We start from the raw sequence: 25320 nt of genomic DNA on the forward strand, positions 1-25320 counted from the left end.
TCCGCACATCTAATGCCCGTCGGTTTGACTGCAGAGCAGAGGTAAAATCACCTAATGAATGCTGTGTCACCCCGAGTACATGGTAACTATTAGCTGTGCTTGCATGATCTTCTCCGAACAGCTTTATCCGCACATCTAATGCCCGTTGGTCAGACTGCAGAGCAGAGGTAAAATCACCTAATGAATGCTGTGTCACCCCCAGTGAATGGTAGCTATGGGCTAAGAATTCGTTTGTATCTTGTCTATTTCTTCTTATTTGGATATCAAGTGCAAACTTTTTGAAATTAAGGGCTTTTGAGTAGTTCTTCTTGCTGTGGTGCAAATCACCGAGTTGTAGGTAGAACGCTGCGAGAGGCTGATTGCATTGTTGAGAACAACTGGTTGAATCTTCGTTCTCTTTTGGGGCTGAAGAGTTATATTTAAATTGCCCGAGTGTTGCTTGGTGACGCGCGACGAATTCTTCGAAACCTGATCCAACAATACCTTCTTCGGTGAATGTTGATCTCAGAAGTGCGACAACATTACGGCAGAAATGAAACAAATGAAAAGGTGTTTTTGAATTAATTTTGAGATCATTTAATATTTGAAGGGCAGGGTTGATTACAAATTGCATGGTGTCAGTGTCGAAGAAATTCTTTGCTGCTTCCCTGACGTGAAATATAACAAGGAATTGCATTGGCCAATTACCCAAGTTACAAGTGTTTATTTGTAGCTTTTTGCTGTTGTTTGGTTCTTTTCCTTTGCATCCTTGAGGTGGAATAACAATCAGTTGCTCGTCTGCGATGGAACTGCATTCCTTGCAAGCTTTGTTATAGTAGTAATTTGAGGTAGATGGGTCGTTTAAGAAGTGATAATAGACAGCAATGACTTGGCAAACAATGAGCCTTAAAATTCTGTGCTCTTCAGTTCCACGCATTAAAAGAAGAGCCTCTTGCAGGCACTGTATCCCGCTCTCAACCTCGCCGATAACAAGCTTACAGATGCCAAAATAACACAAGTATTTACTCCTTTCATCATCAGAAACTGGATGAGATTTCGACTGGATTTCATGTGCCATCTTGAGAAGTTGTATTGCACTTCCTTTTGCTCCCCAAGTAATTTCACTAAACGCTTTAGAAGTTAGTAAACATCTCTGGTAATGTGCACTTCCCAGAGCATTGGCTGCCTTTAATGCCAAATCGTAGATATTATTAAAATTGTGTGCTTCACTATAACACCAAAACAACGAATCTAGAAACAACTCTGCTTTTATCAAAACTTTAACAACATTCTCGGCTATCCTGGAATCTGTGCAACCGTCTTCTAGGCTTTCCATAAAATGCTGCTTTTCCTCATAGAATGCGATGAATGCATCCGTGGAATAACCATTTAGAAACTCATCATTCAATTTCTCGAAACGAGAAATGTAATGCGCATGGAAGCGGCACTTTGCATTTGCCACTATTTCTTGCAGTCGCTGTTCTCCCGCTTCTCTAGCAAATGATTGAAGGAGCTTGTGCATTGTGAATGTTCCAGGCTGGGAGTTTGAATCGAGAAGGGATTTTCTTCGGAGTCTTTGCAACATTTTCTTAGCCTCAATCTCCGCCGTAATATTCATTACCGTTGTGGCGAGATCCATGGTAAAACATCCCGGAAGAACAGACAAAGACACAAATGCTTCTTTTTCTGCTGGGGAAAGTCTGAGGAAGGACGATTCATATAGGAACTGCAACCTTTGATTAGACGGATAATCTGGATTGTCCAAGATGTCGACGATACTTTCTGTTGCGGACTCAATGACCTCAATCAAACACTGGCTTGGATGAACATCATCTTCACAAACTAAAGAGCACATTAACCTCATTGCAAGAGGCACACACCCACATATTTGAGCAATTCTTGCGCAGTCATCGGGACTAGCATTTGGCACTAATTCATGAACTAGAGTATGAGATGAGGTGTCATCCAGTGGCCTTATTCTTATTGATCTGTGACCTTGGAAATTCAAGTTCATAAACTCAAATGATTCTCGTGTGGTCACCACCAGAGTTATCTTCTCATTTCGCGCAAGAATTTCCTCAAATAGTTGCAGGACGTCTTCTTTTACTTTTGGAATGCCACTCTCTAGTAGATCATCTACATTATCAAGAATAAATACGAGGGAATCTGAAATGTTGCCGAGGGTCTCAATTAGATCATCTTCAAAGGACAGAAGCTGAGGGATTGATCTCTGAATCGAAGTAGTCGGTTGCCTTACAAGGCTGAAAAGCTTCGATGTTAGATCTGCCTTTGTCTGAAGTCCTCGTAATGAAAGGAAATAAACAGGAAAGCCTTGAGATTGTAGTTGGTGGCCCACCGCTATTCCAACCGATGTCTTTCCGAATCCAGGTGAGCCCCAGATCGTCACGATCCGAGTGTGGTCGGAACTCACGATGTCCACGATCTCTTGGCATTCACTCTTTCGGCCAGTAAAGTTTGGAACCATTGAAGGAAGACAAGATCTTGGGACTGTTGGCTTGATGTCTTTGTAATGTAAAAGTAAAACACATAGTAGAAATTGCCTATTTTTTTGGATATCCTTTGTCTCATTGAGACTTTATAAACTAAAGAGAAGATATCAAGAATTAAAAACAAACAGTATCTCAACTTCGTGCATATAATCTGAAGTGTTACTCGTAATCAGGATAAATTGTCACCCACAGTAGACATATTTCCCGTTTCTTTTTCAATGCTTTGTAGTCGTTTAAACCAAATACAGACCCTATGGAATGTTGGTCACGTTCCTGAGATTACGTCACTGAACAAATTTCTCTTCACTTCATAAATTATCTAGTTATAATAAGGAAAGAAAATTAGTTTGTGACGCCATCTCAGAAATAAACCTATGGCTCTCATTAGCTTAGCTGCGGGACAAATTTAATAACTAAGAGTTTCGTTTATTTTATGTGACTAACAAGGATGGCACAGTCGGTTAGTGCACGGCCTTGGTGCAAGAGGTCCTGAGTTCGATTCTCGGATCTCGCATCCTTGTTTCGACTTCTCAGTTTCCTTTCCGTGTAGCTAAGTAGCTTTATACCCGTAAAACGGAGCACTGATGGAGAGGGGGGAGTAAAATGAGCGTACCGTCGACCTCAGGTTTGTCAATTGAATTACTGTTACGAGTTATCGACGTTAAATATGGTTACTTTACTTTACTTTACTTTTACTTTAAACCAAACGAGATATGGCTTCTTTGCTACCTGGAAGATCTGCCTGTCTTGTTATCATCTTTTCATTGACAGTGTGTTTTGCATGTCACGCCTATTGCTATCTCCTGCTGTTGTAAAAAGAGGCTTAAAAACAGTTAAGTCCTATTTTTACCTTTATTCCGTTCCAGTTGCATCCTCAAGTTTTCCACAGCTGAAATCATGTCCTCCGCTACCCTTGTAGAAACCTTTTCGCCTGCCAGATTGCATTCCCTTTGCTCTGTTTTCCAGTCGTCTATCATTTGTTCCAACCTAGTGACCTCGTCTTTGTTAGCAGCGAGGATCTCCACGTTCTGTTTTATGCCTGTTAAGAAATCCCTTATCTCTTCGAAATCTGCATTTCTACTCTCTAAACATGTTATGTATGCTTGATTCTCTTCCCTTACATGCTGTTCCAACAAACGTACTTTTGTTGTTGGAAAGTCAGATGCAGTCAAACTTCCAATTGCATCAATCAATGCAGTTGAAATTCCCAGAGCTTTGAACGCTTCTTTAGCGTATTGAATGTTACGGTGAAATGTTGCTTTGTCCATCTCTAAGCGAGAAGAGTGACAAACTGCATTCCTTAAGCGCCGAAGCTGATCAATAGCCAGTGCAAAGGTTTCGTCATTATCTCCTACTGGACTCAACACAGATCCATGGAAACTTCCATAAGGAACAGCACAGGGCTTTACATAGAAATCAGCGAGGGTTTTGGAATGAATACTGAAAGACTTTGCAAAGATGGTAGCTTGGAATAAGGCGGTGCAATCCCATTCATTATACGACTGGTGGGTAGGAACTTTAGTTGTACCTCCCTCTGTAGATACAAAGAGTTTTCTCACAGCAGTGGAGTCATCCCAAAGCTGAAAACCAGGGCGATGCCCAATAGTGCTGTCCCACATCGTCTTAAAAGTCTGACGTAAAGCCTTTGGGAATTCATTTAAAACCAGGGACAAACACTTGAAATGATTTAACTCCTCGTCACGATAGGGGTGCAAGGACATCACGAATTGGTGCTAATAAAGCATTCCCACAAGGATCTAAATAAAAGATAAATGAATAAATACAATAAGCGGATTTCATTTCATTCTTCTCTTACGGGGAAAGACTGAAAATACTATTTCCTCATTAATTTTTTTCGCTTGAGAAGAAAGAGCTTTGATGTCTGAAACAGATTTTTTTCAAAGGTACAGAAGGAATGAGTTCCATTACTATCTCTGTGTCGCCGACTTTTGCCTCGCTTACAACACAGAAACCTATCTGTTCATGATGACGATTCGTTTTCAGCTGAAGCGGGGTATAGTTCATCCGTCGCAGAAACCGGGCCGAAAACGTTTTGTTTGTAAAGAAAAGCCCTATCCGATATGCTTTTTTCTTTCGGCGCAAGAGATATCTGGTATAGTGTCGACATACTTAAAAAGATCTCATGGTCAATCCGTAAATTAAGGGCATATCTTGACGCTACTCTGGTTTGGAGAAATATGAATGCAGATTACAAAGATCCAATTAGCCTTTCGACATTACTGTCAATCCTTTTTCAATTAAATCAGAAATCAGTGAAACAGTCAATTGTTTATAGACACAAAAACTATAGCTTATTTAAGAGTTAGCCGAGTGGACAGAGAACCTGAGTTGGGTTTGCTTGCGTTTACCTTGCCCCTAGTTCAAATCCCGTTTTCACCTCTGGTTTGGATTTGTTTACGGTTGTCCCGGTATCAACCCTACCTCGCTTTGTAAATAGCTAACTGGTTCCCTCCTGTCATTTGGGGGTTTATTGAAAGTGCCGGTGCCTGTGAACTACCTTGATAGCCAAGTGTACTACTGTATACACAAAGCATTTACATTTACATTTTTATGGTATATCCGAGGGTAGCATTCTACTGATGGAGAGCTATCTTGCTGATAGGTTTCAGAAGGTTAAAGTTGGGAACACTTTTTCAGATTGGACAAGGTGTTCTTTAAGGATCAGTACTCGGACCCTTACTTTTTAGCAAATTTATGAATGATATTTTGTGTATTTCCTTTCATTCTGAGGAGTAGGCGTTGCTCAGTTGATTAGTGCGTGGCTTTCGGAGCAAGAGGTTCCCAGTTCAATCCTTGGTGACTTCAACGTCTGTTTCGACTTTCCTCTGATGCGTGAAAATCAATTCGAAGCTATAGCTTTAGATACCGTAAAACGCAGCACTGATAGAGGGAGGGGGTAAAGGGAGCACTGTCAGGTTCCATTGATACCGGCCTCGCAGCTGAAGGAACTTACGACGCTACATAAAGTGAGTTACCTTTTTTTACCTTTAATTGAGATGCAACGGAAATGCAAGTCGATCTTTTTTAACGGCATGTGTCTTAATGTCAACAAATGTTGCTCTAGTGTCCTTGCAACATTCTGTCTTACCTCAAATGGTAAAAGTATTAACATCTGTCATTCCATGAAGCTACTAGGAGTGACTATTGACAGTGACCTCAATTTCGATGAATATGTATCTGAGCTGATAACCAACTGCAAGTGCTGAAGCGCCATAAACAACTCCTACCTGTGCTAAGTGCTTTCCTTTTCTCTTGCCTCAATTACTCTTCAATTATTTGGCATCCTTACGACAAACTTGAGAAGATTAACGAGAGATGCTTACGTTTTATCCAGTGTTAATAACTATCATGATTGCTATGATAAACGTTTAGAAAATATTAATCGGCCTAGTCTACACAATCGTGGAATACACGACATGCTAATTCTAATCCATCGATCTTTTCACGGTCTAGCCCCTTGATAAATTAACGAGCTATTGATCTTCTCTTATAAACTGCGTGGCATACGCTCTCTTAGCATCCCTAGAGTAAAATCGACCAAACATGGCTTGCACTCGTTTCGCTACTCTGCCAGCAAACACTGGAATATGCTGCAAGAAACACTTACAACCGCTGAGTAATTAATAAATCAGAAATCAAGAGCATCACCTTCGATAAAAAACGCTGCTCCTTTCGTAATTAATTAGGTCCGATTAGCCCTTTGATTACTATCGGGCAAAATACGTCCAGCTTTATCCACGGTCCCATCTACCCCTTGTGACGTCATCACTTTTAACGGTCAGGAACAGCTTTGTCCACTAACATGTGCAGGGAGAAGAGATCTTTCAAACTATACCAGAATGAGCACAATTCAGTCGAGGAAACTGGAGAAACGGCCAAAAAAACCATGTAACACTCACGTGAAAATCTCCATGAAAAGCTTGCTCCATTACCCACCTACCTTTCTGAGCACCTAATTCTAAGATGATGAAAGGTTTCTCAGAAACTCTTCCCACCAAAATAAAGCTTACCAAATGCCCAGCAAGTTGAAAAAAACAATGAGGCAAAGAAAGCGAAAAGAGAGGGAAGGAGAGAAAGCGAAAAGTGAAAGTCGAAAGTGTTGTGCTACTTTTAAACCCAAAGTACTTGCTGCTCCCTGCTCAGATCATCACTTGTATGTTTACGTAGCTCAAGAACTTTGAAAAGAATCACAAATGGCATTAATAACATAGATATGTACATTGAGGTCGCAGAAAGCTCAATTTTATATATTTTCCTTTTTTATTCGTGACTCTTTTTATTTTCCAGAAGTGATATGTTAAGTGAAATTATATACTATATGTCGCTTGGAGATTTTTAATTAAGGTGTTTCGCAGGGAAATGAATAATGGATATTGAGGTCGCAGAAAGCTCAATTTTATAATTTCTTTTTATGTATATAATTGATAGGTAATACTATCTTTTTACCAAGAAATCAAATCGCAAAACGTACCATAAAAATTGAATTGTAATCAGTTTTTTTAAGAGTGCTTATTATTATTATTATTATTATTATTATTGTTGTTATTGTTATTATTATTATTATTATTATTATTATTATTATTATTATTATTATATAGCAGAGGATTCAACTGTATGCTACAGTCTAATCAAGCTACACAGGGCGCAAACCGTAACCTGTGAGCCGTGGAGTAAAAAAATAAAAAATAACTGCTGCCTCAGTTCCCATCGAAAGGGTCCGTACTTAACAATCTTCTCTTCATCCTTTCTTTTCCTATTGTTAACCCACGGGCACCTCATTTCAAAGTCACAACTCTCTTGCACTTATGATTTACAATACGTGCATCCGCGCTCAGATTGAATGTAACCTCTTGTTGATCGGCGTATATAGGGACATCCCAATAAGCTTTAACGTTCTCTGACTCATACACAGGCTTGTGCTTGTCGGGTGTGTACCAGGGTGGTACACACCCGTCTATAAGTCCCTCATCGTGCAACAGCTCGTAAAACAGTACCTGCGTAGTGCCTAGAGAGATACTTGCCCTGGACCAGCGCACTACATCCTGACAAGATATGAGCCACACTCAGTCTCTGGGGCCTTGCTACATAATCTGCACCTCACCTTACCTTCCACGCTTGTGTGGGTCTTCTGACTCCTTTATACTCGCGTTGGTAAGAGCTGCTCGTATAGCTCAACGAGTCCAGCGATGGTGTGTGATGGGTAGTTCTTATGGTATCTCAACTAATTTGTTCCTTTGTAGAGTTATTTACAGCAATGCGGGCATAACCCGGGCTTTTCTGTTTACCTTCATATTGGACATACTGCAGTAGGTTTTCTCAATTCTTATTTATATCCGTCGAATTCTTTAACAATTTCGTTGTTGTTTGACACAATCCATTCTTGACATTTTTTGATTACGAAGTCAATTTATTTTTTTAGTTAGATCAGTAAGGTCTTTCTCTAGATTTACGTGATATCCTCCTAGGAAGTCAAGTACAATGTTGATTTGAGTTACTCTATAGTTCTTATATAAATTCTTATTTCCTCTAAATGAGTAGTTGTACTTCTCCTGCTTTAGCCCTCTTTGCTATTATTATTATTATTATTATTATTATTATTATTACTATTATTATTATTATTATTATCGTTATGTTATTATTAAACAAACCCACAGTCGCTGGTAAAGAGTTAATTCCTTCACTTACAGGTTTAGTTTGGGACAGGAACACGGCCATTTCAGTTTTTTGTTTTCCTTGGGGACACTAAGAAATAACGAAACAGGGGAGTTATGTAATCATCAATTTAATCCTTTAATTTCTTTTTATTTAGTCGCAGAAAATTTTAAACAAAGCCGCGAGTAATGGTAAAAGAATTTATTCCGTATTTTAAATAACTGATCCAAACAAAAAAGGGTACATTGTTAAGTGAAGGGGTTGACGCGACGTCTTCAGGTTTTATTTTCTCTTGTGTTAGATGAATACTGAGAGGTGAGAATCTCCATCTGATCAAAGCCAATGCTATGCTGTTAACGTTTAACGATGAGTGAGTATCCCGAATTTCACTTAAGTCACGTGCACTTTGAATAAACACAGCCTCTGTAAATTTATAGCATGCAGATTCCATAAAAAAGTGTTGTCTGTTGACACGTAAAGTTTCTTCTTAGGGTATCCAGCCGTCAGAACTTGAAAGTCGATCTCACCAACCAAAAGGAAGGGAAGAAGAGAGACCCTACAAACTTAACAAGTTGCACACAAACGCAAACTTGATAAAATGAACTCTAAGTTAATTAATGGCACCCGAACTTAATGAGAGGCGAACAAACTCTAAACCTTGCTTACAAATCATTAATGACGAACAGAGATACGCGGACATAACAAAAGACAAACAATTTTTTTGATAGGCAGAGCTAACAAACACAATAGACTGCTCGAAAACCAACCTCGTTCCCAGGGTCTCTCTTCTCTGCCTCCATTGTGGTGGCAGAGAAGAGAGACCCTGGGAACTAGGTTGCTTAACAAACGTAATAAAATGACTATAACAAAATTGAAACAAATATAATAAAATAGTTTCTCACTTAACAGTATAAACAAGTTACAAACTTGTAAAAGTGCATTTATTGCAGATTTTAGGGCTGTAACCATTTTCAAAAGTTTTTAACTTGTTCTAATTACATACATGAAATCATTACTGGATTCTCATTTGGTTGAGAGCAGTGTACTTTAAGTGTAACAGTGTCAGTGCAAAAAGTGTAATACCACTGCAAATTACACAGCGGAATTCTGGATTATGATTGGCTAATAAACAATAGAGTTTGGCCAGAACCAATTAAATCAAGCGCGCGCCCTAGATGGCGCAAATATGCAATTTTTCCCTGATTGTGTGATACGCGTGCGTAATCACATGATTTTTCTGGGGCAATTTGGATAAGTAAGCACTCGTAAATTTTTTCTAAGACGACCAAATTGCACCTGGAATCGTGTGATCACCTATACATATTGTTAAGTGAGCAACAATTTTTTTGTTATATTTGTTTCAATTTTATTAAAGTATCAACCATTTTATCGAGTGAACGAAAAGCTTATTGTTATTTGACAGCATTCCGTTAAGTTTGTAAGCTCTGCCTTTTACAAATTTGAGTTTCACATGTTCCATGCCTTACATGTACATACTAGGTCCATACCGGTCACGGAACCTTGGCTACGAGGTTGAAATATCATGCCAAGTGTGACCGGAAAACACTGTCGGCGGTACTTCAAGGGCTCACACAGAAATATGTTCTTCGCTGCGATACACCAAACACATTATCAAGATTAACATGCCATTTCAAAACTGAAAGAGAGTGCATCTATTTCCAAGAGACGACTTTGAAGTCGGAAGACGGTAAGCAGAGAAAAAATGCAGCCGTGTTTTAATACTGACCGCTTGCGATTTAGGCTTAAATGCAGAATACCCTGCCGCCTCGAGGCTATAACCTAAATTGTGTGGATACGGGGATACACACTCGTTTTCTTGGTTCCCAATAGCTCTTCTTTCTAAACCGCCAAACAAAAAGAGCGAAGGTGATTGATGTGTATATATCTCTTGTTCTTAAAGCACGATGATCGAGTGAAAAACAATGATGTATCTTAAAGCACGATCAATCTCCTTGCAATTGTGGATATGTATTTCTCGTTCTTAAAGCGCGACGATCGAGTCATTTTACAATTCAGTTAACTACACTTTTCTCAAAATAGCACTCAATTCCTGACTAAGCCTGAGGGCTCGTTTCAGTGATTAGGCCTAAGCACTCTGGTAAAATTTTAGCTTTCATTTTACGGTTCAGTTAATTACACTTGTTTTTGAGATCGTGTGAAGAATATATACCAGAATAAAACTGAATGACAAATTACTGCGCATTATACCGCGTTATTATTTGACTAGCTCCATGAGCGGGCAAGATGAACCAAATCCCGTGCTGTGATTGGCTACCCAAGTGGGTAAGATGGAGCTATACTGCATGCCCGCTCGGTATTTCTCGCTTGAGAAGATAATTTTTTGGTGTTTTATCCCATATGATAAATCCTTTATTGACCAAGCTTGTTTGGTCAAGATGGCTGGATAGCGGAATCGTTCTTTTTTTTTTTTGCGTGTGTATGGACCTCGACTTCGTCTCGGTCCATAAACACCCAAAAAAGAACTTGGCCAATATCCAGCCATCTTGACATCACGCTTGGTCAATAACCCATATTTCTTGAAACGTAGCGTCTACAACATTGCCTCGTTCTAGCTTTCATTTTACGGTTCCGTTAACTACACTTTTTCCACTGAGATCGTGTGAAGAAAATACAAACTTGTTCGAATGTTCTTTAACAAAATCATGCAGCTAATTTACTCGGGATTTCCCGCTGTGGTTGCCTTCTTACCACGAATAGCTCCTAAACAAATTTACAGATTCAATGTGACAGATTCCCATCAATTTGCTGTCCGCCACAAACAAGAACTATACATGTACGTACCCTCTAAAGCAATAGTGGGTCTTTTTTCACTGTGTATCCGTGTATCCTCTCAGAAATGTACTTACCATCTCTCAAGAAAGAGAGGGACTTGCCCACTCCACGTAACCACGTATCCACGTATCCACTCAGAATTACACTTCTTATTCAATAATACCAACTATACTTATCAAATAAATGCGACTTCGTAGCCTCGTATCTAGTTTTTTTCTAGGACATGTCTTAGATGTGGCAGGGTATTTGATAATTCTTGAAACAAATAAACCGTTTATTTGTCATCTAAAGGCAAGTTTTCTTCAAAATATTCAAATACACAACGATAATTTCGTGGTTTCTGACATTTAAGAGGCTGGCTATAAATGAGCCACTAAAATAGATGTCACTTCGATTACACCATGCATTGAATTTCAGGTTTATCTTCATTGTAGATGCTGTAGTGATATTTTGGCTGTTTTGCTTTGCTTTCTTGAGGAAATTGAATCACTGTTTGTGCGTTGAGTGTTTATTAATTGTGCATACGACAGTGGCCGCATGCAGTGCAGCTGCTAAAGAAAAGTGGACTTTTGGGACGAGATTGCCCACCAACAACCCAGTTGAGATACGCAGCCAGAAATAATTCAAAACGATCAGCTGACTGGAAAAAAAATACATGATGCCATTTGGTGCAGTCTTAGATACAAGACCTAGAGAAAGCAAATGACCAGAATAAACTACTCACCTTCTAGTAGTGCGGACGAATCCCTTCAATATTTTGCTTAATTGTCTGATCACGACAGTTCTTCAATCAATCGGTGCATTAACATCAACATTAGAACTACAGCACTGTTTGGAGTCGACGTAATGTTCGGCCTATGGCAGAGTAAGCATGATTCATTGTTACTAAAGATTACCAAATAATTCAAATTAAACAATGCATTTGGTTGAGTACAAAAAATAACTTGACGCCGTCTTTTAGGGCGTTTTTGTCTTTAAGAAAAGTAGACTCAACTCGAAGTTGGGTTGCCATAGTTTGTAATACGGTTGGTTTAAATGTGATGAAATGGGAAAATTAAAGAATCGTGTATCATTTTAATCTACCATGATATTTTCCCTATGGACAAGCTCAAATGCGCTTTGCAACGAAGGGCAGCGGGAGAAATGTTTCAAATCAAACAGAACATGGCTAAGCACCCCAACTGCACATAATCAGATTACATCATTAATGTTACTGCAAAATTACCGTTAACATAATATACATGTATAAGTGTAAGCAAATATCTACAAGAAGGTGGTCGGCGTTAATACGTCATGATGTCGGAAGCGATCTCGTCTTCTCAATAAAACGCTTAGCTGTGATTTTCATATTGAAAAGATGCATGAGGAAGACGGTACGCACCTCAAAGAATGACCTCAAGTGTAGGAAAATCGATGAATAACGCACAATCAGTATAAACTGCAGATGAAAGTGAAAGGAATGCTGTTTATGACTTTCACTCCTGCATTAGGACATTTGCATACTGAAGATGGCCATTGACACACAAATGATCGCACTGTCACTCTATTCTCAAAAAAGAAGAGACCTCATACTCGTATCTTCATTGGATCACCAGTCATGACGTCACGTTTCCGTGACGCTTGAACGACCCATCGATCGCCTTGGGGTGCGGGATCCAAGATCACTTGGTTCTGCCGTTCATTGCAAGAGATATTTGCACATATGCTAGTGAGCATGCCATGCGCCTCAACCCAGTGAAGTATAAGGAGATGTTTATTGATTTCTTACACTACAAGCCGCACCATCCTCCTCCTTTGCAGCTTTCTGGATCCGAAATCAAGCTCGTCCACACGTATAAGTTGCTTGGTGTGTATGTTACTGATAATTTATGCTGGAGCACGCCCTGCGAGTACATTGTTCAGAGAGCGCGCAAACGCCTTTACGCACTGCGTTGTTTGAAGAAGTCAGGTGTGATGGAAGGGGATTTAGTTCTGGTGTACTCCAGCCTGATCCGTTCAGTTTTGGAGGTCCCCAGTTTAATTGGGCAAACTTGCCGGAATATCTTAGCCTCCTAACTGAGGTTGTGCAGAAAAAAAGCCTTAGAGATAATCTTTCCTGGGCTTCCCAACAGGGACGCACTTGTGCACTGTGGACTTCGTACTCTGTCGGATCGGTGCGCCGCAGCATGCACTAAGTTTATCCAGAGAGTTCGGGACACCGGTGTCCTTGCTGACTTGCTACCACAGCGCACAACTGTGCGCAACAACTGTGTGATCCACACTGTTCGCAACACTGTGTGCAACACACTGTGCGCAACAACTGTGTGATCCAAGTGATCGATCTTGGATCAGTGATCCTTTTTCGGATCATCCCAAAGGAACGCACCCTTAGACATTGACTTTTGGTGTTTGAGAAAACTTCCGTTTATTTACATGTACAAGCACGCACAGCACAGTGCTGCGTCTAACCACTAAATACTGGCAGAGATCGAGATTACAGTCCACTCAATTCTCACATTTCATATTTTCTCTTGGTTTTATCAGAGTCGAGTAACTCTGGTTTAGGTTAGAACCAAATATTCGGCAGTCGTGGCTACGTAACGTCATGTGGACGTCGAGGGTTATGGTTTTTGATGGCTAAGCTTAAAATTGCTGATTAAGTTGAACAAGTTCTTTTCTTTTCTACACCTTTAATGACGTCCCTCGATTCTAGAACGCGTCTCAGGCCAGGAGCAGAAATATTGTTAAGAACTTACGTCAGATGAGTCACATAGATTAGGTTGCCTGCTTCCACCAAAACATGTTAGTCATTATCTATGAAGGAAGAACTACCTACATCAAAGCAAATTTAAAACTGATAGAGCAAAGGACAAGTTTATTGAATGAAAGCTTGTTTTTTCGTAAACCTTCAATTTGATTCTAGCAATCTCATTTTTCATATTTTAATTTAATTTCCATCTGAAATTCAACCACCGTGACCACATCACATCTTTAATATTTGGGGCACTTGGGTTCCTACCAGCGATGAATATGCTCTACAGGGAGGGTTCATACTCACGCCCCCACCCCCCCCCCCCTCCCCCCCAACACAGGGGGTGAAGAGAAATGGTCTTCTCCCTTTTCCCCGCCATCCTAAAACACTGAAATGACTTGACAAAACATGGTTACGTTGGTTGTTTGGTATCAAATTACTGCGCCTCTCATGAGGACCCTGACGTTCAACATTCAACCAAAACGTCGGCTTTAGTACTGTCGGCAATCATGTTTGCAGTAGTATATGGTCCCGTGGGGAACAAAAAATGACAAAACCATTCACAACTCCGGGTGTGAGCAGGAACCCATGACCATTGGATCTTGGTGTGAGTCATTAACCCGTTCCGCCACATTGATACATCGAGTGAAAATAATACAATCGTTGATTGAAATATTTGAACCATAGAGTCTGCAGGTTCAGCGATGAAAGGTGGATTTAAATTACCCCAAATATTTGCTGCCGAGGTTAAGAGGCAGCCATTCTAATCGTGTTCATTTCAGATGCGTGGATTTCTGGAAATCTGTGTTGGCCTCACAATAGTATCAAGGGCAGCGTTGTTGCACATGGCATGTGATCCGTTCTGTTATACGGTATGGCAGAACGGATGCGGTTAGGTGTTGCGTCAAAGAAACGATCGTTAAGTTAATTGTTTTTATTTTCTGCTTCGATTGCTATGTCGAATATAAGATTATTCGCTTGTGGAGGTATTCACTAGGGTCACGAACGTTTTGGTGACGTGTCGAGAGAAAAGCAATGAGTTGGAACTGAAAGGCAAGTAGTATCAACAAAGTTTGTCTCGTTCTGTTAATTAATATTGTCACACTTTACTGTGAATGGTCTAACCTAGTATTACTAAATAGGATCAGGGGCACCCAAAAACGGAGGTGTTCCCCAAAATATCTGTTCCGCAGTCGAAATTCAGTTGGCTGGCAAGTAATTAATGTTCGTACTCTTTCGCTGGAAAACTTTAAATATTTGTAGCATTTCAATCCGTGCTGGCTGGCTGAGAACAGAAACTGGGGGAGACTGGAGGAGAACTCGTTCACCAGAAGCTTACCGCTGGTTCAACTTATCACATGCTGAGAAAAATGTATTGACAGGTTTGGCGAGCGATTTAGATTCACGAGGTTTTTTGCTGGCTGGGAAACAGTGACACAAAGTCGGCTGACTGGGAGTTTATCATCTGCTATCTAGTTGGGAGAGCGGAAAACCTTTTTTTCCCAGCAAAATTAAAAAACTTAAAAAAAAACTTATTAGTGTTTTCTTGTAAGTTTTTTTGCCTATTATTATGCATTATGGAAATAATTTTCGTTGGGTGTCCTTATAAGATGTGTTTGTGAGAGAGATTGTAGAATAACGGCGTATTCATGACGGCAATAGCATCATTCAATTCAGTATAAAAAATCTCTATTGACTATTCAAATTTGACGAGACCACGAAAAGTTTAAAGATTTTACTCGGAACTTTGTTAACTTCGTTAATTACGGCAGTTTTGGCTTCTGATCCCCAACACGTCAATCTCGTTCCCAGGGTCTCCTTAAAGTGCCCATATAACCCCAAAATATTTTTTCCGCTAAAATGAATCTTTGCACCTGCTCGAAACGCATTGCGGCCATTTTTTCAGATGTCAAATGTGTTGGACAAACTGAAACGGAGCGCCCCTTTCAGTTTGCAGTTGAGAGAAGGCTGCTTCACCCTTTCCCATATGGCCTCCTTTATGCCTCGTCGGACCCAGTCCTCTTCTCGATCGAGTATCAATCGTCACTCTTTCAACAACACGGACGTAACGGACGTGGTGATACTCTATCGAGAAGAGGACTGGGTCCGACGAGGCATAAAAGCATAAAAGCCATATTGAGCAGCCTTCCCTCAACCGCAAAGGGGGGCTCCGTTTCAGTTTGTCCAACACATGGGACCGGGTGCTAAGGCGCCTTCCTACCCGTCTGTCACGTGATCTGTACAGGTCACGTGACCTCCACCATTAGCTGATGAAGGCCATGGTTTATGGCCGAAACGTTCTATGTTTCAATACACTATTTCCAGTAAAAGATTTAATTCTTTAACGTTGTCTATAACTTTCTCGCAATATGACTGGTTTATTTCCCAAAATGGGCGTTCCTGATTGGCTATTACATTGCGTGACAAGTTGACGCGAGGATGACGCGTACTGCCTTGTTTAGTTAACAAATCGAAAGTGGTTCAGCGTTTTCTGTACTCTTATCGACAACGATATTCGTCATCACAGTGGTCAAAATGTTATGGACAAAGGCAAATTAGCCAATCAGATTGCGAGATTACAAGCAATTGTGGTAAAAACTCGGTAAAAACTGTTATTGCCAACGGCAAATTAGCCAATCAGATTGCGATTTTACAAGCAATTGTGGTAAAAATTGTTGTTGAGAAGACAACATCCACCTCGGCCTTCGGCCTTGGTGGATACACTGTGGATAACACCCTCGTCGACCTGCAGAATTCTTCATATCCTACTCAGCCTCATTCAATAACTGCTAAATATAAAACCTAGCTATTCTGCAATGAGAATCGCTACGGGCATTTTCTAGTCACATATATATCCAATTAATTGCAAGCAATGCCAATTAATTCTCAACAATTTACAGTATGTTCTTCTGTCCCAACAAAACCTGCCTAACATCATTTCCAGGACCCGCCACACTAGCTGCTTCATGTATTTATACACAGATTGTTCTGAATATTCGTTCCAGGGCACTTCATTGCGTTGGGAACGCCTGTGCAATTTCTTCATAAAAGAATCTGTAAATCTCGTATTCCTTGTTTCTGTCATTTACAGAAGTGGTTTATTATGAATCTCAACTTTCCTACAAGGAGCAATTGTTTTCCACTAAGGTAAGTCGTTCAGCGAGCCCCGGGGCAGCGAGCGGAGGAGGCGGCTGAAATTCAGGCTAGTCAGCGATCGTGACTTGAATGAAGAGTTCACTGCCACTATTTTACCACTACTTTAAATCCTCTTGATGCTCTGTAGGACGTAATTAGAAGCCTCCAACTGTCTTAATATCTTGACCAGAAAACCACTGTCCCTCTCCTCGTAGACTGCTAACCGTTTTGAAATGGGTGTTTAGACTTAGATACTGTTTATCCACGCTATTAGAAAGTGTTCTCAGATGCCTTGCACGTCTGCCTCGCAAATTGTTCATCCCCCAATTGACCATCAGGGTACAACATTAGGGGTTGTCCTAAAAGCCGGAATCCGGAATCACAGGTCATTGTTTTACCAATACAGAGAGTAAAAACTATAAAACATTGATAAAGGCTAACCTTAGGCCTAAAAACGTTTGTTTAGGCCTAATTAGGCCTAATGTTAGCTTTTATGAATGTTTTATAGTTTTCACTCTCTGTATTGGTAAAACAATGACCTGTGATTCCGGATTCCAGATTCCGGCTTTTAGGACAACCCCAACTTTAGGGATACATTAGTTATCGTTGACCCGCATTGCAGACGTTTTACTGAAGCTTTTATCTCTTAAAGGGAAAGTACGGTCTAGAAGAATTTTCCCTGAATCAAAAGTTCTTTACCTGTATTGTCATACGTGACCACTCATTTGGACTAAATGTGTTTAAATAACCAACAATAATGCTTCAAAAATAAGCAAATTTAAATTGAAATCTGCCATCTTTGTTTTTGTGTATGCAAACGAGGCTAAGACATAGCAATAGTCAAGGATTTCTCCAGATGACTAAATGTACTTGATTGTAAAGAAGAAAAACACAGGCGAGGAGAGCAATACTTTGTAGACTTGAATCTTAATCCAGAGGCTAAATTGTATTGATGTTGGCTCCAGCTCTGAACAGATTTACCTCGTGGTAAATGTGGCATATAACTGACTAGTACCACTCAAAAGTTGAGTACAAAGTTAATTTGAAAAGGGTTTGTCAGCTTCAGGTTGACAATGGTAAGACAGTCACAGTTTCTTGAAAGTGTTGAAACTCATGAGGGCACCTTACATTGTACAGCAAATTGACAATAAGAATATTTAGGACTGTGTGGTGCCAATCTATGCTATGTTAGCTGCAATCTTCTAAAGACAAAACTCTTGGTTAAAGTCTATCTTAAGCATCATTTGGCACCCACTGTCAAAATATATGCCATTGGGTCCTTCCCCCCTCTCCCCCATACCAACGTGATAATTAATGTGATGCAAAAATTTTAATAATACTGTGCAAGCCTTTGGTCGTTGCTTCAACCAACATTGGAATGGGGAGAGGGGGGAAAGTAGGAAGAATTTAATCTATCACACAGACAATTAGAGCGTCATATTTTCCCTACGAGTTTTGTCTAAGATTGTAAAAATACAAAAGTGAAAAAAAGTTATGGCAGATTCATTGCCCCAAAGAATCCTTTGTACCAAATTTTACGGCATGATATGCTGCTTAATTTGAGCTATTGTCGTTTCCAATTATGGGATCATATATGCAATGAAAGCCATTTTTTTGGCACTTAACAATGGCGGACAGTGCTAATCAGTAAGTAGCAAGTGACCAGCATGGTTTTTATTGGTGTTATAGAGCCAGAAAAAATGACATAATATTATGTTGTCTTCTTAGCACACAATAAGGAAATTTTTTAACGCAAAAGGAATGAACCCTAAATGATGATTTAAGGCAGTTGGCACGATTAACAGAAGAAAATGTAGTCATTTCAACGGTTGACAACGAATAACATGCAACACACTGAAAAAACCCAAAAACCTACATGCAGCAGTCCAGTAATATTCAAACTACACCAGTATAGAGACTCTCACGAGATCTACATATCAAACTGTCCATGGTCATTGAGACTCTTTGAGACTCTTTGAATTTGATTATGTTCATGAAAACATGAATTATACAATCTTGGACATGAACATTTACAAAGGTATTGTGCACTCTTGGGAAAAAGTCTATCTTAAGCATCATTTGGCACCCATGCACTGTCAAAATATATTGGTCCTTCCCCCCTCCCCCCGATACCAATGTTGATAATGTGATGCAAAATACTGTGCAAGCCTTTGGTCGTTTTTTCAACCAACATTGGAATGGGGGGAGGGGGGAAAGTAGGAAGAATTTAAATCTTAATCAAACAGACAAATTAGAGTATCACATTTTCCCAACAAGTTTTGTCCAAGATTGTTGCTAACTAAATTTCTTTTAACAATGAAATGATACCGAAAGGAATCATATATTTAACTGCGGATATGAAATCAAGTGAAGCTACATTGTATGATCTACGCATATATGAACACAATGTTTGCAATTGCGTGGAGAGAATTAAGCCTGAAAACTTCAGGACTTTAAGGGTGATTTGAACCCCTGACCTTGCAATGCGGGTGTTGGTTAGAGCACCGCACTGACATCGCAAAGTCACGGGCTCAAACCCTGAACCTGTTGAAGTCCTGAATTTTTCTTGATTAATAATTATTGTGAACTCAATTGCTCAAATTGCATTCTTACATGTAACTGCGAGGATCATAGCTTCACTTAAATTCCTTTTGTACACTTTTAGGTCATTACCAGATGTCATCATCTCCCACATTACTCAGTTTCTTGCTCCAAAAGACCTTGGAAACATGCTCAGGGTCAATCGATATTTCCGTTGATTGTTCAGTGCACCTTATTTCTGGAGGGAAATCACGGTGATCGTGTGTTTGTCAAAGACTGAGGGAAAAAGTAAACAGATTGACCCTTGGATCCTGCAAGGAATTAAATCGAGAGGAATAACAGAATTGGTCATTCAAAATAGTAAATGTGGCAAGGAGAATGATGTTATAGAGGTTATACTGCAGTCATTGGGATCCCAGTTGGAAGGGATATCATTTGCTTTCACCGGCCCGTCCATTTTTCCAATCCTAAGGAAGGCTGCAGTTGCTGGTAATTGGAAGCTAAAAAAGATTGATTTGGGAGACATCCATTGGATGACCTCATATGAACAATTTGCTGGTGTCCTGCAACAACTGCTTGGGCTAGAGGAGATAATAATTGGATACAATTTGGATGGAGTGAGACCTTCTCGACGCTCATCTTTTTCTTTAGGTGAAAGGACTTTCGAACTAAAGGTATGAAGAAAACTTTAAGTAGCAAATTCAAATCGTTAAGTAAGGAGTGTAGTGTACATGTAAGTGGTGACAACATCTATGAGAACAAGGCCGAGAAATTTACACAACAGCACTAAAAAAGCCAAAGCCATCATTTCTTTTAGGGTTTCTGCCAAACGTAGGAGTGTTCACATGGGCCTTTTTCACATGGTGAACTTGGGTCCCCAGGGACCGAAAAACTTTTGTTTTGCAACTTGTGAACAAAAGGACTGCAAACTGAGACACTAAATAATAATAATAATTACTATTATGCTCTTAATTATCTCCACTAATGTATCTACATGAAAATATGTACAGGAAATCATATGAATGCGAGTGCATTTCATATGATTTATGAGCAATAGCCCTTTTCATGATTAGTTTTTGTCATTTACATTACAATACAATCTAGCATCTGCATGTATGTGAGGCAATTTCGGGCTATTTTGTAGTTTTGACCCGAAATTGTCTCGCATCCATGTTAGATTACATTGTAATGTAAATGAGAAAAACTAAAGGGCTATTATAAGTGCAATTTGAGGATTTTCAAAACATCACAAGTGACTATAAATCATGAATGCATGAGCAAGTTCATACATGTAGGACTTTTTATTATTTATATACTCAATAAAATCACTCCATCACTTTGTTTCCATAGCAACTCCGCATGGCACTCTATAATCCATTTAGGCATTTCGTCATGGACCAATCAGAAATGTGATATTTTGTAGTGTACATAATAAGGTATTGAAGTTGACAGATTGTGGTACAATCATGGAGTGGAAGGTCAAGATACTGTACATGTGTATGGGATTTTAATATCCAAACTGATAGTCTAAGAGTGATAGAACATCGGAGACCGGATGTTGCTGTTGGGGATATTAAAGGCTGCTGGGACATGCCAAATCCTTGATGTAGCTAACCCCGGTGACCACAATATCGAAAGAAAGGAATAAGACGCTATTCAGAGCTTTGAGTTGAGGTTGGACAACAGCAGTTGTTTCCAGATGGGGGCTCTTATCCTGCAAGCAGAGTCTCATTTGATCTTCCTAGATAGGTCGGGAAGAGGAAGAAGACTCTGCCAGCCGCCTCGACATTTCGTATTGCGCACGCGTTAAAAATTCAAATGTATTTGGTGTCAGTCACATGTGACTAGTAACCACAAACCACGAAACGAATTCAAAACAGTCTGGATATTTTCGAACAACTCTGGTAAACACATGACAACCAAGGAACCATTTCCGTGGAAACTCAAGGTAGTTCATACTTTTAAATTGCCATTTCTTTTTTTGCTGAAAGAATTTTAGGCTTCTGGCAGACTAGATATGGAGGAAATTCTCATGGAAATTTAGAGTTAAAAATAACCCCCCTTTGTAAATTTCAAAAAATATTGCTGAGGCATGGCGATTGATCATGGGAAAAATAAAAATTAATAAACAAACAGGTTTGACCAGTCGAAACTGGACTGACTCATCCATTTCTTTGGATGAGTGGTAAATCAAAGAATGTCGAGGCCTGGCTGGCAGAGTCTACTTCCTCTTGCCGACTTATTTGGGAAGTTGAGTGTCCTTTAACTTTGTATGATTAGTACCTTAAATGAGTTCCGCTGGTGCAGGTCTTGTAGCAGCTGGCCATCATTTTGAAAAAAAGATAATCAGCTGGCCACTACCCAGAAATGTACAATGTAGGTATAGTATGTGCTTTGTTAAACATCGGACGTGGAAGAAGAGAGGTAGGTTTCATAATGATTGAAATTTTGCTTCATGAATTGGGCAGCCTTTGCTTGGGAGTTTTACCCCTTAACTATTTTTACTGATACTCATGGGGGTACTGGACCATGGAGTGGTACTCCATGTTTTGTCCTCAACCCATTCTAACATCTCACGATTAAATTAAATTAATTCGACATTATGCAGAAACCTATTGGGAAGGCCGAGGATCCTTTGATACCTGAATACCTGAGGTTAAGGTATAAATTTGACTTTACTTCACAGAGGCAATACCAGACTAAAAGATATGTTTGTAATTTATATTTATAGTTGGGGATGGATCTGCTGAGAGGTCTTAATTGCTTTGCTGCCAAACTAACAAGTATTTCACTTATACGTGTGGCTCTTGTGGAGGCCCATTTTAAGGCCCTGATATCAAATCCAAATATTCAAGCACTAACTCTGTCCTCCATTTCCATTGCCAGAAGAGGTATTCACGGTAAACAATTATTTATAAAAATAACCCATTTGCCCGTAACGGTTTTCTCATCGCCGAGTAAAATTGCCTGGCATTAGACAGAGTAAAATTTGTAAGTACGACTCAAACTGTAGGAGGGAGACGTACTTGTCGTTAACCTCTTCACTCCTAAGGCGTTTCTATTCAGTAACTTGGAGGTAAAATCGTCCGGCATTATAGATTTTTTTTTGGTATTTTATTAGTACTTTGGTTAGTTTTTATAATACAAAAGTCAAAATAAAAACACTACAAATTAGTTAGATAAACACAGACCATTTACATTCCAATTCCACCCCACCCCCAAATTATAGATGGAAATTTGAACCAAAACACTTTTCAAGGATGCGGAAAAAGCTCCACTTCTGGACATCGTCCATCGCTCAAACGGATGCCTTGTCTTAAGCTCTCCATTCCGAGTTTAGGTTACTTTCCGAGAAACTTGCTTGAAACTACAGTAATACTATCTATCCCGTGCGCACGTTTACAGCACGTTTTCACCATGATCAGGACGATCAGTTTTCCACTCTGCGCAGGCACATCTGAGAAAAGATCAAATACGTTGCTCAGAACTCAACTCCTCTTTCACCATCTTCACCATCCTCGCTTCTAGAGCCTTTTTTAGTAAAAAAAAAAAAAACCGCGGAGACTGAGAACGACGATGGATCGTTCCAAGGGTAGCAGCGGTGTAAACGTATAACTGTAAATGAATCTTGTGCCCAGAACTCACGATCATTTCGAGTGTCAAGATGAAATCATGGGCATAATGACCTATACTCAGATTTTTCTTTAACCTTAGATAATCAAGAAAAGACGTCTTTTGGTTGGCCCAGTTTGACATCGCTAGATGTAACTGACTGTCCGCTGGGCGTGGCAGAGACCTTACTCTCTTGGATATTTCCCGGCTCCGCGCAGAACGAGACCCTAAGCAGCTTAAATGTAACTCGCTGTCATTTCTCCTCGTTCTCCCCAATCCTTCCCAGACTACCAGCTTTGACGAAGCTAAATTTGACCGGCACAAGGATCCCTGAAAACCTCCTTTCACAAGTTGTCCACATTTTGACAAAGTTGGAGTGGGTGGATTTGAATGGCTGCACGAGGATAAGAGGCGAAGAACTTGGTGAACTTTCTAAGTTTGTTGGCAAGACCTTGCGTTACTTGGGTTTGGCGGGATTGAGTGTAACGGATGCTCAGTTCAGAAATGTGGCTCTCTTGTTTCCTGTTCTAAGAACGCTTGATCTCAGTGGGTGCACGCGAATCTCTGATGCTCTCCTCGTGGAGTTGTACATCAAACACGACGAAAAACAGTGGCCAAGATTGAGAAAGCTTATCCTAAAAAACTGTGAAAACATAACTCGAGAGGTCGTGAAATCTACTCGACTTAGAACAAGAAATCAACTCTTGATTGATATGTGAATCGTTGCTTAACGGTACTACAAGTAGAGAAAACGGGCTGAGCTGAGTTTGAATTTACTAGCATTTAATCTGCGATTAATAATAATAATAATAATAATAAGGACAATTTGAAAACCAACCTCAAATGGGCAGGTGTTCATCCCAAGGAACTGGAAACATCTGCAGCGGACAGATCGGGCTGGCGAGTAACAATAAGAAGTGCTGCCAACAACTTTGAAAAAGACCGCCGACAACGCCTTGCAGCAGCCCGTGAGCGTCGACACAGAGCTGCGTCATCGGCCCCACCAACAGAAGGGATTCCATGCGAAATCTGCAATCGACTCTGTGCCTCCGCATTTGGACTACGCAGTCACATGCGTTCACACCGCTGACATTATTTTATTTTCAATTTTTTTTTTTTGCAGTTTAGTACATGTACTTTGTTTTGGAGCGCAACGTAAAGTCTTCCTCGTTTATCGAGAGACAACCAATTAATCAATTAATTAATAATAACAACAATAATAATTATAATAATAATAACATAGATATCAAGTCATTTTAACTCAAATCAATCAAGCAGATTGGACATTGTTTTTCAAGGAGAGGGGAAAACTGGTGTATCTGAAGAAAAACCTCTCAAAGCAGAGTAGACAACCAACAAACTCAACCCGCATATCACGCCGAGGCAAATTTCGGTTTGGTAAACGGTCGTTACTATTTGGACGACACTTAAAAACATTTTTCACTTTTAAGGAGGCTCAAACCAGTTTTAACACTTTCAACAAACAGTACTATTTGGAAGGATTGAATCCACCCAACGGTTTCACTGAACGGCAATGTTATGATACCGTATGAAACATTAATAAATGCTCAACAAGATGCACTCATTAATGTGACGGAATAGGTTACCATGGTAACAAAAGAGCCATTCAAAAGCACTCTATATTTTGTCTTTTAACACGTATATCTCAAAAGTGAACCCGGTGACTCATTTTTTATTTCTGAAAAGTGATAAGCAGTCTAAGATGAAACTCTCTGCAAAGTTTTAAAAAAAACTCTCTGGAGCGGATTCAGAACCACCTTCACAATTGGAAAATTGTAAGGTGGCTCTAAATCCGCTCCGGATAATTTTTTTTTAAACCACAAAATATAGGGCGTTTTTCGATGGTTCTTTTGCTACTGTGGTAATTTATTACGTCACATTAATATGTGTATCCTGTTACGCAATTGTTGGTATTTCATATGGTACCATAACATTGCTGTATGAAACGTTGTAGAATTCCTTCCGAATAAGACATTCCCTCCAAATGGTTGAAATCGGTTGAGCCACCTCAAGTTTGTCGTTGGCAAGAAATTTATGAAAAAGTTGGGTAAAGGATATCGAATTTGGTTTAATGGCTGAAAAGCAAACGCTTAACCACTAGACTCTCGAGATAACCACCTCAAACATCGCAATTTTAAAGTGTATAAATGAAACATGAAGCTAACCCTAACAATTCATTGAAACCTAACCGAATAAAAATGGCTGCGGGATGGAGTTCGCCTTTCAACAATTTTGTTGATGAAAAAGACCATTTCTCTTTTGTCCTAACAGACGAATCTTTATTGTGTCATTTCTTCTGTATTT

At 39.8% G+C, this 25320-nt stretch overlaps 2 protein-coding genes across 4 annotated transcripts in view; one reads left to right on the forward strand and one right to left on the reverse strand.

Annotated features, from left to right (window-relative positions):
* Positions 1 to 4210, reverse strand: part of LOC138050145 (uncharacterized) — a 9932-nt gene extending 5722 nt beyond the window's left edge. The window contains exons 1-2 of the mRNA XM_068896607.1: positions 3340 to 4210; positions 1 to 2502 (exon numbers count right to left, since the gene is read on the reverse strand). The exon at positions 1 to 2502 is cut by the window's left edge and continues 5722 nt beyond it. Coding sequence (XP_068752708.1) covers positions 1 to 2502; positions 3340 to 4210 — 3373 coding nt within the window. The remainder of the gene's footprint in view (positions 2503 to 3339) is intronic.
* A 5515-nt stretch (positions 4211 to 9725) lies between these two features.
* On the forward strand, positions 9726 to 25248 carry LOC138049097 (F-box/LRR-repeat protein 20-like). Of its 3 annotated transcripts, none has more exons than XM_068895225.1 (4): positions 9726 to 9870; positions 19508 to 20057; positions 22115 to 22283; positions 23098 to 25248. In XM_068895225.1, the coding sequence occupies exons 2-4, from the start codon at positions 19917 to 19919 to the stop codon at positions 23712 to 23714; spliced, it is 927 nt and encodes a 308-aa protein (XP_068751326.1). In that variant the 5' UTR covers positions 9726 to 9870; positions 19508 to 19916; the 3' UTR covers positions 23715 to 25248. The 3 variants fall into 3 exon arrangements, with proteins under 3 accessions (XP_068751326.1, XP_068751325.1, XP_068751327.1); XM_068895224.1 differs by lacking the exon at positions 9726 to 9870 and adding an exon at positions 16713 to 16854; XM_068895226.1 differs by lacking the exon at positions 9726 to 9870 and adding an exon at positions 16713 to 16854 and having other exon boundaries at positions 22115 to 22274.
* The last annotated feature ends 72 nt before the right edge of the window (positions 25249 to 25320 follow it).

This window comes from Montipora capricornis, chromosome 5 (genome assembly GCF_036669925.1).
Source record: "Montipora capricornis isolate CH-2021 chromosome 5, ASM3666992v2, whole genome shotgun sequence".
In the NCBI taxonomy this organism is placed as follows: Eukaryota; Metazoa; Cnidaria; class Anthozoa; order Scleractinia; family Acroporidae; genus Montipora; species Montipora capricornis.

Excerpts from the sequence above, each read along its gene's own strand:
- LOC138049097 (XM_068895225.1), top strand. The coding sequence starts at position 19,917 with ATGACCTCATATGAACAATTTGCTGGTGTCCTGCAACAACTGCTTGGG. Across the intron at positions 20,058-22,114 it reads AAAGGACTTTCGAACTAAAG|TTGGGGATGGATCTGCTGAG; the intron begins GTATGAAGAAAA and ends TTATATTTATAG. Across the intron at positions 22,284-23,097 it reads TGCCAGAAGAGGTATTCACG|ATAATCAAGAAAAGACGTCT; the intron begins GTAAACAATTAT and ends CTTTAACCTTAG.